At 42.6% G+C, this 14,954-nt stretch overlaps 1 protein-coding gene across 1 annotated transcript in view; it reads right to left on the bottom strand.

The window, feature by feature from the left end:
• Positions 1-14,954, bottom strand: part of LOC118735542 (cadherin-86C-like) — a 403,126-nt gene that overhangs the window by 184,133 nt on the left and 204,039 nt on the right. The window contains exon 5 of the mRNA XM_036465349.1: positions 923-1,013. Coding sequence (XP_036321242.1) covers positions 923-1,013 — 91 coding nt within the window. The remainder of the gene's footprint in view (positions 1-922; positions 1,014-14,954) is intronic.

Raw genomic sequence — 14,954 nt, 5'->3', positions numbered from 1 at the left:
GTAACTTTAACGAGACCTTAACTTATTTTATTTTATTCATTTTAGTGCAGTTTTGACAAAATTTTCTTGCTAAAAAATCTTTTGTTACACTACTTTATTTTATTCCTTTGATTGTACATGTTAAATAAAAGCTTGTTTTTAAAAAAATATTTTTTTACATTATTTTATTTATTTTATGGATACGTTATCGAGATATTTTCAGGTGTATATGGTGTATGAGTTACAGTCTTTCCTGCTCATTTTTTGTACCAAAAATCTTTGCGCATTTTCATATGACTACTTATTACTTCTTTATTTATCCATCGATTTTCTTCATTATCAACTTGATTTTTTTTGTAACAGAACAAGCTTTAACACAGCCTTGAATGTACGAAACGTGCGGTCAACGGGAGTTGATACAAGTGGCGTCCAATTTAAATATGGAATGTTTGAAACTTTTATATTATCAAGAATAAGGGCCTTTTCCTCGCTATAATCACTTTTTTTAAGGAACAATAGGCAAAAAAAGGCAGATATCTTAAAAAAGCCAAAAATAGGCAACATCAAATGTATATATATGGAATCAGGGAAAGCTAAATCGTGGACATTTTTAATCGAATATATTCTAACTCTTTAGCAGAAAAACAGGCAATTTCCATAAAATCCGTTCCCTGATGATTACTATACATAGCATACGTACAACATAATATGTATGTAGATGTGATTGGAAACTTTTTCCAATCCCTTTTATCTAAAAAGACTTACACATTTGCAGGTAAAAGTGATAAGGAAAAAAAAAATAATAAAACTTAAAATTGTGCAATGTAAATCTTATTATTTCACCAACTTATTATTTGACCAAGAAAAGAATTGTTAGTTTATTGTGTATGAGCGTAGCTTGCAATGCATAATAAATAGTTATTTTACTAAATTCAAAATCTACCTGAACAGATTTTGCTTGTTTTCCATTTGCCATTTCCCTATGCACTAGGTGAACATCGTCTTCAGTACTACTGATATTAACTATTCTTTTGCTACAATAGAAAAAGAAAGAATTATAGATAGATAACTTATGATTAAATAACTGCAAAAATACAAATAAACATAGAAATTGGAAACTTAAAGTTATTGCTCAACTACTTAATTTGTCTTATTTTTCTTAAGTTTAAGATTACTTAATATATTTTAAAGCTCTATGTATTGTACTTACTCATTTATAGGTAAATACATATGTACATTTAATACATATATAAAGTCTTTCATGTTAATTCAAAACAAAGATGTTTTTTTATTTATATTATGTACAAGTTTTAGAAATATGTCACACTGGTAAACAGTAAAACGCGCAGCTTTCTAAGAAGATTGTTTGGACCCAATTGCACGTAAATAATCTACATTGGCATTTTTATGCGATAATTTCATAAAATTTATATAAAAAATTATAGCTTAACAGCCCGATCAGGTGCACATGATAAATTCAGCATTTTTATAATTTGTCAGCAGTGCAGCCGGCCTGTTATATTAAAGCAATAGATATTCCTTCTCGACACTTTACTTTTATGCTTTCTAATTCGGCTTTAGAAGAAATATATGTACATATAAAAATTATGCAATAGAAATACTATACTGACGCAGTTCAAGTAATGTTATGGACGCAGGATGGCTGCATAAATATGGCAGCGTGCAACATAGTTACAGCCACGCTTGCCGACTCTTGGATTCTTGAGACCGCGACACACAATATTAGGAAAAGGGTCGGTAAAATAATAAATTATGCGAAGTCAATTTCATTTAATTTTTTTATTTAGAACCACATAACAATATCAAATTGCATAGATACATACAAATTTTTATAAAACGATACTTCAATGATAATACTTTTAACTAACTTAAAAAATTTATTAAAATTGAAACAACAATTACACGAAATTCTAAATGTTTATGTATGTCGTCACCTAAAATGCAAAAAAATTCGAAAGTGGGTTTTAATTGATTAGGATTTACTAAATCATAATACATATATCTGCAAAATTATAATCTTCTGCTAAATTCAAAATAACGTATCATTAAGTGCATAATTTTCTTAAACAAAATAATGTATCATCACTCATTCTAAAAACAATAGAGTATTTGATATTTTTTAGAACACAGATATCATTGATTTTTTTATTGTTTATGTCTTATTAAATGTTATCTCAGTTTTAGTTGAATTTATGGTCTAACTGAAAGTTATTACAGAAGTGGAAAGAAAAATAATGGTGTAAAATTAATAAAATGTGTTCTTTAATAGAAAATACTCATAGTTATAATGAAAAAATGCAAGGTTCTACTAAAATTAGCAAAAGAGAAGACAAAAAAAAACGAATAAATGGTAAAGGATAAACGGTAAACGAATCCCATCAAATCTTTGCTTCCAGCAGACTGTGATTACTTGTACCCTTGAGTATTTTTTAATTAATAAAAAGATTTTTACGTTATATACGAAAATTTAGTGTGGTATTTTTTTGGTTTAAACAATTATTTATTAATAATTAATATAAATAGAAAAGGATTTAGATTGATGATACGTTATTTTGTTTCAGAAAACAACAATTCAAAATAACGTAAGGCACACAGCATAAAGTGTACTTTAAAAACCCGATTATTTATCTAAAATATGTTTCTAGTTTCATGTTATTACAGATTTGAAAATTTTGTTTAATTATCCCAAGTAGTTTCCATTTTATATAGTTTTTTGCTTCTCCTGTAAACTTATGAATAGTGATGTTACGTTATTTTGCATTTTACGATGTGTGTATGTACATTAGGGTGGGTAAAAAAAAGAAGTACTTTTTTTGGATCCGACACACGAAAACTAGTTCCTTACCAAATCTGAGCTCTTAATATTAACGGGAAGATTATACTTATCATAGTTTTCCATTTTCAATTTAGTTTCATATAAAAATAATCATATCTTATCACCAATAGATCGTTTAACCAGTTGCATTGTCAATATTTATAGGAAAATGAACGCTCTATAAAAATGATCTGTGATACTCTTTTCATTAATCTAACAATTTAAAAGATATTCAAGGTCAAAAATTGAAGTATTTTAAGGAAACTAAGTTTTTGTTTTGAATTTTGTAACTTTCTAAAAAATAATTATTGTCAAATGAGTTTTAATTATTTCTATAGGAAATTGAACGCTCTACAAAAAAGGTCTCCTGTGGTAAATCGATTGCTCTAACCTTTTAGAAGATATTCGCAGTAGAATCCCAATGCCTACTGATTTTTACAGTTTTTCAATAAATATTTTCAATTTATTTATTTTTTTTATTTTAAATTTTGACAATATTCATGAGAATTTGAGTTTATTTCGATAGAACTGCTGATTGACTGTCAACCTGTGCGGGCCGGTTTTTTAATCGCTCCGCCGAGAAATGATTAATAATTCACGTAAAGCAAAGAAAAAAAATAAATAACAAAACCAACGCGAAAAGACAATTCTAGGCATAAATAAGCTTTCTGCTTATTTGCCTATAATTACAAATTACTTTTTCTGGATTTTCGCAATGCCGTGAGAAATTCAACTAAATGTGCCAACATACAATAAAATAAAAGCAGCTCCGGCTCCACCGCGCTTACCGAATAGTGAAATAAGCACAAAGTGCAGTGAAATAAATTTTGCCGTAACAGAAGCTGTCCGAAAGCATTCAGCTGATCGATGAAATGCTTACTTTTCGTTCATTTTCCCCACAAACAATGCTGATCGCGATAAATCGTTCTCTCCCTCCCCCCAAACCTCGTGCATTACATCTTGGCATGCACAGTCGCCAATGTCTCTGGTAGACCAAGTTGTTCTAACGCAACGACAAAGCTTTAGCTTAGCAACAAGCACAGTAACCACGGTGAGCGCAGCTCTCACAACAACGACTACAACCACGACTTCAGCAATAACAGCGGTATCACAACGCAATTCACCCACACCTGCACAAACGAGAATATCGGCAGCAGTCCAAGCCAAGCAACGCAGCGTTGACCTACTTAATCCAACAACCCGTACATTGAATCAAACGGGTATTGATAGGTACATACAAGTCAAACGAAAATTAAGCCCACAGCAGCAACAAATTGCAAATCCGTCAAAAATTTCAAAAACGAAAACCACTGACATTAACCCTCTACTGAGAAATAAGTTTGCGATTCTGTACAATGAATGTGACAAAGAGCCGAATGAAGTTTCCAAAGCCAAACCCAAACCGCCCCAATCTATTTACGAGGGCAAAACTGTAGTGAGCTCGTGAATAAATTAATTCAGCTTATTGGCGACAATACGTTCCACGTAACGTCAACTACCAAGGGCAACATTAAAGATACCAAACTTCAGATTCTAACTGAAGAAAATTACCGGTTGGTAACCAAACACCTTAATGACGATAAGAAAAACTTCTATACGTACCAGCTCAAAAGGAGCAAAGGACTGCAAGTAGTAATAAAAAGTATAGAATCAAGTGTACCCATTGGTGATTTTGATCATGCTCTAGAGGAGGCAGGATTTGCTGTTAAAAATGTTGTCAATATTATCAACAGAGCTAAAATCGCTCAGCCTATGTTTAAGGTAGAACTTAAGCCAGAAACAAAGCCAATCAATAAAAACGCAGTGCACCCAATCTACAACTTGCGATACCTTCTACACCCAAGAATAACAGTGGAGGAGCCGCACAAGCTAAACGATCCCGTACAGTGCACAAATTGTCCAGAATTTGGGCATACCAGAACATACCGCACCTTGCGTCCAGTGTGTGTTGCCTGTGGCGACCTTCACGCTTCCGCTTCCTGCAAGGCTGTCAAAGCTGATGTGGCTATAAAGAAATGCAGTAATTTCGGAGGTAACCACACCGCCAATTATAGGGGATGCCCTGTATACATACATAGACTTAAAGTCTCGCTTGAATAAGCGCAACACAGCCACCACTCTAACTGGCTCTCATACATACCAACACCTAACGCCATCAACCACTACACCAGGAGCCTTTTTTGCCAACGCGCAGCAAGTTCCCAACGTTTCTTTTACCGACGCATTAAAACTAACAACGCAGCCAAGCACGGCGAAATCAAACTCCAATCAAGAACCCCCACTTGTGGCATAGAAGGAATGATATTGAATCTTACCCAGTGCATGACTCAATTCATGTCTACTATGCAAAATATAATTCAAGACATCATAAAGGCTCAAAACCAAGTTGCAAATTTAAGTGAATAAAAAATGAGTGAGTGGAAAATTTGCTTATGGAATGCTAATGGTGTAAACCAGCGTAGATTAGAACTCAGTCAATTTCTTACTGAATATAACAACGGTGGGCAAACGCGACTCTTTGAGCCAAATGCGGCTTTTTGCTCAGAAAAGTGCGGCTCTTTTTACTTTCTATTTGCTTAGAACATTTTAGCTCTTTTTACTTTTTAAAATACATATTTATTTCTTTGCTAGACATTAATTTCCATTGTGTTTTTTTTAATTTTATTATTTTTATATACACACAGGCAAATTGAGATCGGAACATTACCCGCAATTAGAGAATGAAAATTGGCTTTCTGATTTAATGTTCTTTATCGATGTGATCGAACCAGGGCTGCCAGACGTTTAGAGCATAAAATCCGTACACGTACAAAAAGTGGTGGGAGAAAAATCCGTACAAAACCCGTTCTTTACCGATATGATGGAACCAGGGCTGCCAGACGTTTAGAGTATAAAATCCGTAGAACTCATTCAATTTCTTACTGAATATAACAACGGTGGGCAAACGCGACTCTTTGCTTTTTCTATTTGCTTAGAACATTTTAGCTCTTTTTACTTTTTAAAATACATATTTCATTTTGCTTTATTTTATTATTTTTATATACACACAAGCAAATTGAGATCGGAACATTACCCGCAATTAGAGAATGAAAATTGGCTTACTGACTTAATGTTCTTTACCGATATGATCGAACCAGGGCTGCCAGAAGTAGAAATTTCCTTTCTGTGTTGCCAGAGAAGAGTGCCGGAAGTACTTTTTTGCAGAACATCTTTTTGCGTATAACACATACTAAGTAGAACACACCTTTTGTGTTGTCAGAAAAGGGCGGCGGAAGTATTTTTGTGCAGAACTTCTTTCTGGGTAGGCGGCTTTCGGCCGCGGTTCGGGATTATAACCCATTCTAAGAAGGATACTTTTTTCTGGGATGCCGTAGAAGGGGAGGAAGTATTTTTGCGCAGAACTTATTTCTGCGTAGGTGGCTGTCGGCCGCGATTAGGGATTATAATCCTTACTAAGTAGAATTCTCCTTTCTGGGTTGACGTAAAAGAGGGGTGAAAGTATTTTTGCCCAAAAGTTCTTTCTGTGTAGGCGACTTTCGGCCGCTCTTAGGGATTATAGGGGGTCGAGCGGAATGCAGGGTGTGGATGAAGCGTAACACAGCATACAGGGGACCCTGTATGCCTAGCCACTCCCACATCAAGACCATAGTGCGCGAAATGCATCCTTCAAGAGGTGACCCTGTTTCTACAGAACACTATGGATCTAGACCCGGAGGGTGTCAAATCTACCCTCTCCCCCTAATCCAGGGTGTCATGCGTCACCGTGCCCATTGGAAGGTTTGCAGTCAGGGGGCTTTCCGACCGTATTCTAACGGCGCCTCCCGGATACCTGTCCGCCTCCGGGAGTAACGGTGGCCTTGCTGCGGCATGGGGCTCTGCCCTGGTCGACCGTTTTTTCCCCTTTCCTTATTTTCCGGCCACCGAAAGGCCTCGGCTCAGTAGGTGGCCAAAGAACCAGATGAAAGATGAATACAAATAAAGAAGCCTCGGAAACCTGCACGGGTAGTGCCGCCGCTGGACACGGCGATGAAAAGTCCAAAACACCAACCACCTCGGAAACCGCATCGACGGAACCGAGAGGGCTTGAACGGCCCAAGCAGCTTCGGGCTTCCGCAGAAGCTGGAAGGATTGCTAAACCCCCAGAGGGAAAGCGAACCTCCAGGGATGCCGGTGGTACTATACCCCACGAGGGAAAGTCGAAGCCGGCGGAAAAGCTGCGGAAGGCCCCCTCCCCCATGCCTATCCAGGGCACACTAAAAACTCAAGGTGCAGTGGTCGAGCAAAAGTCCTCCACGGACATGCAAAGGACCACTCCCGCGAGTAAACCGAAGACCGGGGCAAATGACCTCGATCTGCGCCCCGGCTGCTCCAAAGCAACAACGAAAGTTTCGCCCTGCGTCAGGGCCCAGCGTGCCCGAAGGGCAGCCTTTAAGGTCATCAAAAGGCTGGGGGTCATCCCGCATGACCAGCTGACTGTGGAGCAAAAACCCTCTCTTAAGTGGGCCATGGGAGTCTTCGCCGCCAGCGACAAGCGATCCTCCGGGAAAGGCGGGAAGGACAAACCACGCACTCGGGAAAACCCAAGGAAGAACCTTGCCTCCAAGAGACAGCGATCTCAAGACGACACCTCGGGTGAGTCCAGGGATTCCTCTCCATCTAACCGTCCGTCGATGGCCGTATCCAACACGAAGCCGTTCAGTGAAGCCGACAAAGAGCACCTCACGCTGGCGGTGTTGGACAAGGGGCATCCGGACGGCCACATCACCACGGACAACTGGAATTCCGTCCTGATGGGTTTATGCAGGGTATATAAAGGGATACTCCAGAAGTACCCCGGCCCTGCACCAGTCGTCCGTGATGCCGGATGGCATCAAGGGCGAGTTAAGCTGGTAGCGTGCGCCGATGAGCGCGCGGTCCGGCTCTACAAAGAAGCTATCTCCACGGTTGGACCGCTGTGGCCCGGGGCAGACTTAGTTGCCGTCCATAGGGATGAAATCCCTATCAGGCCGCGAGCCTGGGCCTGGGTACCAGCTGAGCCGTCAAAACCGGAGGAGATACTCGAGTTCATCCGCATGGGCAACGAAGGACTGCCCACCAGCGATTGGAGGATAGTCCGAGTTAGCGAGACCAAGGGGAAGCAGCGTTTTGTTGGCTTTGTCATCAATGATGCTTCTGTCCCAGTTCTCGAGGGTTGTGGTGGGGTAATAAGCTACGGCTTTTACTCAATCACAGTAAAAATCCACCAGAGAACGGATCAGCAAGAGGGGGAAACGGGCAACGCCTCGAGCGGACTCGCTCCCTCAGATATTCTTCCCGACGAAGGGGCCAACAAAACAGGCAACGCCTCGAGCGGACTTGCGGCCCTTGCGTTGGCATCGGTGGCAGGCAGCGCGGTGTACACAGGAAACACCACGAGTGAACCTGGGGTCCACCAACGAGTGTGAGTGTATCCGATACCGCGACAGATACTGAGAGCGACACGGGCTCAGTATCTGCCTACGTAGGGTCGGTCTACAGTCGATGGGCAACGCTGGACGAGGACCAGCTTCTGGACTCCGAACCGGAGGAGGAGGTTAATGACATCACAGTCATTGCCGCCGCCGAACGGGAGGAGCTAGAAGCGATTGACATCACCGACTCTGAGGATGGTGCAGATCCTACAAATTAATCTGCACCATTCCAAGGCAGCCTCGGTTGCCCTTCTTCTTCGCCTCAGCAATAAAGCTGAGAACTTGATTCTAGTCCAAGAGCCTTGGATCGTTAGAAACAAGGTTTGCGGAATGAACTCCGATGCCTACCAGGTTGTAACAGCTCCAGTAGCAGGTAGGATCAGAGCTTGCATTCTGATTAAAAAAGTATATTCTTATTTTTTACTCTCCCAATACAGCGACGAGGACACTGTCTGCATCAGCGTCCAGCTGTAGGAGAGCGTGATCTGGCTGGCAACATCCTACATGGCCCACGACAGCCATGTTTTTCCATCCTACAGACTGGAAGAAGCTGTGAAGGAAGCAAATCGCAGAAAACTCCCGGTCATAATAGGGGCAGACTCTAACTCGCATAACACAATCTGGGGCTCAAGCGACACCAACTCTTGAGGCGAGTGTTTACTTGACTTTGTTCTTTTATATAATCTCACTGTATGTAATCGCGGGCGCGACCTCACTTTTGTGACCTCTGTTAGAAGCGAAGTGCTGGACATCACCCTTGTTTCGAGCGGTTTGTCTGATCAGATAAGGGACTGGCAGGTGTCCAAAGAACACTCTTTCTCTGACCATCTCTACATTAGCTTTAAGCTCAATTTTGATCCTGCTCCTTTAACAGCATATAGGAACAAGTAGCGAACCGACTGGGCAAAGTATAAAAATACGCTGTCGGTCTCTCTACACAGATACGCTTCTCACGATAAGTCCTGCTTATCGTTAAGATCTGATGAAGCGAGTCTCTCGAATACGAAGGTTGTTTCTCTCGGTGAGCTGGACTCATCGTCAAAAATTGATGAAGCAGTGAACTTTGTGACAAATGCCTGTAATGCTGCTTTCAAAGCCTCCTGCCCAAGCACCCTCCCGAAGGGCAAAAAGAAACCCCAGTGGTAGAATCCTGAGATTTCAGCACTGAGGAAAAACAGCAGGAGGCTTTTCAATCAAGCTAAACGAACAGGTCTTTGGCAACCATACAAAGACGCACTCAAAGTTTTCAAGAAGGCCATAAAGAGGGCGAAACGCGAATCTTGGCAAAACTTCTGCGACAACATAGAAGAGAACTCTGAAGCCAACAGACTGAGGAAAGTTCTCTCAAAATCCTCTTCAAGTATGAACTCTATCCAGAAGCCTAACGGTGACTGGACGACATCATGTAGCGAAATGCTGGAGGTCTTTATGAGCACTCACTTCTCGGGCTGCTCAGATGACACCCCCGATTTTTCGCCCGGTCCTAGGACCTACTTGTCTCTGGGTGATACCGTTAGGGACGTCGTAAGTGAGGAGAGGGTGGAATGGGCTTTAATGTCCTTCCAGCCCTACAAATCTCCGGGCCTTGACGGAATTTTTCCCGCTCAACTACAGGAAGCTAAGGACATACTGTGCCCCCTGCTTTCTCAGATTTTTACATCCTGCCTAACCCTGACTCACATACCACATGAGTGGACAAAGGCAAAAGCTGTATTCTTACCAAAAGGAGGCAAGGCCGCACATGTGAAACTTCATTCTTCCTTAAAACTCTAGAGAGGCTCATCGACGAATATATTCGACGGAATATAAAAAATTACAACCTCTCCCCGAACCAACATGCATATTCCAAAGGAAAATCCGTGAATACCGCACTCCATGAAATCGTATCGACGATTGAAAAAGGATTGGCCTTAAAGGAATACACGCTCGGAGTTTTTCTCGATATCGAGGGTGCTTTCAACAACGTCTACCCGAAGTCTGTTGTTAACTCCCTTCTCATGGCGGGGGTGCAGCGGGGTCTGGTGGATTTTGTTGGGCTCCTTCTTGAGAAAAGAACTATTCTATCAGAACTGGGGGATGGTTCCATCACAAAGTATGTGACCAGAGGCACCCCCCAAGGGGGCGTTCTCTCCTCTCTGCTCTGGAATCTAACAGTGAACGCCCTACTTCTAAGCCTAAAGGGCACCGGTTGTCAAGTCATAGCGTACGCTGATGACATAGCAATCGTGGCAACGGGCAAACATCCTCAGGTCCTGAGTGAGTTATTGCAAAACGCACTCGGTCTGGTAAACATCTGGTCCAAGGAATGTGGACTTAGCGTCAATCCTACCAAAACGGAAATGGTACTTTTTACAAGGAAGTATAAAACTCCCTTATTTAAACCTCCAACCCTAAACGGAGTGCCACTTACTCTCTCAACCGAGGTCAAATACCTTGGTGTTATTCTGGACAGGAAGCTGAACTGGAAGCGAAACACTGAAGACCGCTCCAGGAAGGCCAATACCGCCCTTTATGCCAGTAAGACGGCAATAGGCAAAAAATGGGGAATAAAACCACACATAGTACACTGGATGTACACAGCTGTGATAAGACCCATCCTTTTCTACGGGGTCACCGTATGGTGGCCTGCGCTAAACAACACTTTGCCCAGAGCCAATGTGGAACGGGTGCAGAGGACGGCTGCCATGCTAGTCACGGGAGCACTGCCCACTACACCTACCAAATCTCTGGAAATAATGTTAAATCTTCCACCTGTGGATCTCTACGGAAAATTTCGCGCCGGCTGCAGTGCGGTCAGGTTAAATACAATCCAGCCGTGGAGAGACCTTAGGTTCGGACACGCAAAAGTAATTAAAACTATACCGGATAATCTACGAGAGATAGATTATACCACTCCTCTACTCTGCTTAGACAACAAATTCTCCACAAGGATCCCAGAGAGGAACGAATGGGAAGGGGCCACAGACCTGAGCCCAGGGTATACGGCCATATACACAGATGGTTCCAAGCTTAACAAAAGAGTGGGTAGCGGGATCTACTCTGACGAACTCGCGCTAAACCTTACTTTTCGCTTACCGGACCATTGTAGTGTTTTTTAAGCAGAATTAAACGCCATAATGGCGGCGGCATGGTGGGTTACAGCCTCCGCCCCTCCAGGACGGCCTATTGCTATCTATTCTGACAGCCAGCCTGCTATCAAATCTCTCAATTCTAACGGAACAACGTCCAAAGTAGCCATAGAATGCAGGAAGATTCTCAACCTGCTGGCATCAAAATGCTCCTTGACTGTTGTATGGGTCTCCGGACATAGGGACATTCCTGGCAACTGCCTTGCCGACGAGCTGGCAAGGAGAGGGACGGAAATATCTGAAGTCAATTCCGCTCAGAACGCGGGCATACCTCTAACCTCCTGCAAACATAGACTAATGACGGAACTCGTCGAGGAGGTAAATTTCAGGTGGGCTGTGGAAACCACCTGCCATACTACCAGCCAAATTTGGCCAAAAATTGATGTAAAGTGATCCATAGCTCTTACCCTGCTGGACCGCTCCTCTCTCAGATTAGTAGTCGGGGTTATCACCGGACACTGCCTGATGGGCACACACGGAAAAAGGCTAGGATACCCCACCAACGATTTTTGTCGCAGTTGCAGAGACGAGGAAGAGGTGGAGACCGTTGAACACTATCTCTGCTATTGTCCCGCCCTGGCCAACACGCGCAACCGATTCTTCAACAAGTACTTTCTAGATTGTTTAGCCGATTTGAACTCGGCGAACGTCCTCGCCTTTTTGTGCTATATAAAACGCATTCGGTGGTTCAATTACTAAGGAAGGGAAAGAAACAAATGGCTTCGGTCAATGGTATCACAACGGGCTTTTCCAGCCCACGTGTGCTCCGCGCTCGGCGCGGGGCTGCCACTCCAACCTAAGCTAACCTAACCTAGGGATTATAACTCTTAGTAAGTAGAAATTTCCTTTCTGTGTTGCCGGAAAAGAGGGGCGGAAGTATTTTTGCGAAGAACTTCTTTCTGCGTAGGTGGCCTTCGGCCGGCCTTAGGGATTATAACCTTTACTAAGTAAAAGTGTGCTTTCTGTGTTGAAAAGGGGACGGAAGTATTTTTGTGCAGAACTTGTTTCTGCGTAGGCACCTTCGGCCGCGTTTAGGGATTATAACCCCTACTAAGTGGAATTCTACTTATTGTGTTGCCAGAAATGGGTGGCGGAAGTATTTTTGTGAAGAACTTGTTTCTGCGCAGGCATCTTCGGCTGCGCTTAGGGACTATAACCCTTACTAAGCAGAAATTTACTCTCAGTGTTGCCGGAAAAGGGGCCAAAGGATTTTTGCGCAGCACTTCTTTCTGCGTAGGCGGCCTTCGGCCAATCTTAGGGATTATAACCCTTACTAAGTGGAATTCCCTTTTCTGTGTTACCAGAAAAGGGGCGGAAGTATATTTGTGCAGGAGTTCTTTCTGCCTAGGTGGCCTTTGGCCGCCCTTAAGGATTATACATTTTACTAAGTAGAACTCTCCTTTCTGTCTTGCGAGAAAATGGGGGCGGTATTATTTTTGCGCAGAAATTCTTTCTGTGTTGCCAGAAAAGGGGGCGTACTTTTTTTGCGCAAGACTTCTTTATGCGTAGGCGGCATTTGGCCGTACCTAAGTATCATAGTCCTTACTAAGTAGAGTTCTCATTTGTGTGTCGGCGGAAGAACTTATGCGCAGAACATCTTTTTGCGGAGGGGCGGCAGTATTTTGCGCAGACCTTCTTTCTGAGTAGGCGGCCTTCGGCCGCTCTTAGGTATCATATCCCTTTTTAAGTAGAACTCTCCTATCTGGGATGTCGAAAAGGAGGGGCGGAAGTATTTATGCGCAGAACTTCTTTTTGCGTAAGCGGCCTCCGGCCGCGCTTAGGGATTATAACCCTTACTAAGTACAACTCTCCTTTCTGGGATGGCGGAAAATAGCCGCGGAAGAATTTTTCGCAGAACTTCTTTTTGCGTAGGTTACCTTCGGCCGAGCTTTGGGATTATAACACTTACTAAGTAGAACTCTTCTTTTTGGGATGCCGGAAAAGAGGGCGGAATTATTTTTGCGCAGAAGTTCTCCTTGCGTAGGCAGCCTTCGGCCGCGTATAGGGATTGTAACACTTACTATGTAGAATTCTCTTTTCTATGTTACCAGAAAAGGGGGCGGAAGTATTTTTGTGCAGAACTTCTTTCTCCGTAAGCGACCTTTGACCGCACTTAAGTATTTTAGCCCTTACTAAGTAAAATTGTCCTTTCTGTGTTGCCGGAAAATAGGGGCGGAAGTATCTTTGCGCAGAACTTCTTTCTGCGTAGGCGGCCTTTGACCGCTGTTAGGGAATATAACAAATACAAAGTAGAGCACTCTTTTCTGTGTTACCAGAAAAGGGGGGCGGAAGTATTTTGTGCAGAACTTCTTTCTGCATAGGCAACCTTGAGTGCAGTTAGGGATTATAACCATTACTAAGTAGAACTCCCATTTCCATGTTATCGTAAAAGGGGGCGGAATTATTTATGTGCAGAATATCTTTCTGCGTAGGCGGCCTTCGGCCGCGGTTAGGGATTATAACCCTTGCTGAGTAGAATTCTCTTTCTGTGTTGCCGGAAAAGAGGGCGGAAGTATTTTAGTGCGTGTAGGGTTTATAACCCTTACTAGGTAGAGCTCTTCTTTTTGGGATGCCGGAAAAGAGGGCGGAATTATTTTTTGGCAGAACTTCTCCTTGCGAAGGCGGCCTTCGGCCGCGTATTGGGATTGTAACCCTTACTAAGTAAAACTCTTCTTCCTGGGATGCAGGTGAAGAGCGGCGGAAGTCTTTTTGCACAGAACTTATTTCTGCGTAAGCGGCCTTTGGTCGCGCTTAAGGATTGTAACACTTACTATGTAGAATTCTCCTTTCTATGTTACCAGAAAAGGGAGCGGAAGTATTTTTGAACAGGACTTCTTTCTGCGTAAGCGGCCTTCGGCCGCGCTCATGGATTATATCCCTTACTAATTAGAATTCACCTTTCTGTGTTGCCAGAAAACGGGTGCGAAAGTATTTTTGAGCAGAACTTATTTCTGCGTAGGCGGCCTTTGGCCGCACTTAAGTATTATAGACCTTACTAAGTAGAAATCTCATTTTTGTGTTGGCGGAAAACAGGGGCGGAATTATTTTGCGCCCGCTCTTAGGGATTATAACCCTTACTAAGTAGAACCCTCTTTTCTGTGTAGCCGGAAAAGAGGGGCGGAATTAATTTTGCAGAACTTCCATCTGAGTAGGCGGCCTTGGCCGCGCTTAGGGACTATAACCCTTACTACGTATTATTCCCCTTTCTGTGTTGCCAGAAAAGGGGCTCGGAACTATTTTTGTTCATAGCTTCTTTCTGCGCAGGCGGCCGAGCTTGGGGGTTGTAATCCTTACTATGTAGAACCCTCCTTTTGATGTTACGATAAAAGGGGGCGGAAGTATTTTGTGCAGAACGTTTTTCTGCGTAGGCAGCCTTTGGCCACACTTAAGTATTATAGCCCTTACTAAGTATCCTTTCCGGAAAAGAGGGGCGGAAGTATTTTTGCAGAACTTATTTATATATAGGATTATAACCCTTACTAAGTAGAACTCTCCTCTCTGGATTGCCGGAAATCAGGGGCGAAAGTATTTTTGCGCAGAACTTCTTTCTGCGTAGGCGGC

The sequence above is a fragment of the Rhagoletis pomonella genome, unplaced genomic scaffold, assembly GCF_013731165.1.
Source record: "Rhagoletis pomonella isolate Grant_MI unplaced genomic scaffold, Rhpom_1.0 Rhpom_scaffold_00001, whole genome shotgun sequence".
NCBI lineage: Eukaryota > Metazoa > Arthropoda > Insecta > Diptera > Tephritidae > Rhagoletis > Rhagoletis pomonella.
Note: the sequence above shows the minus strand (reverse complement) of the source record. Positions and strands in the feature narration are given on the sequence as shown.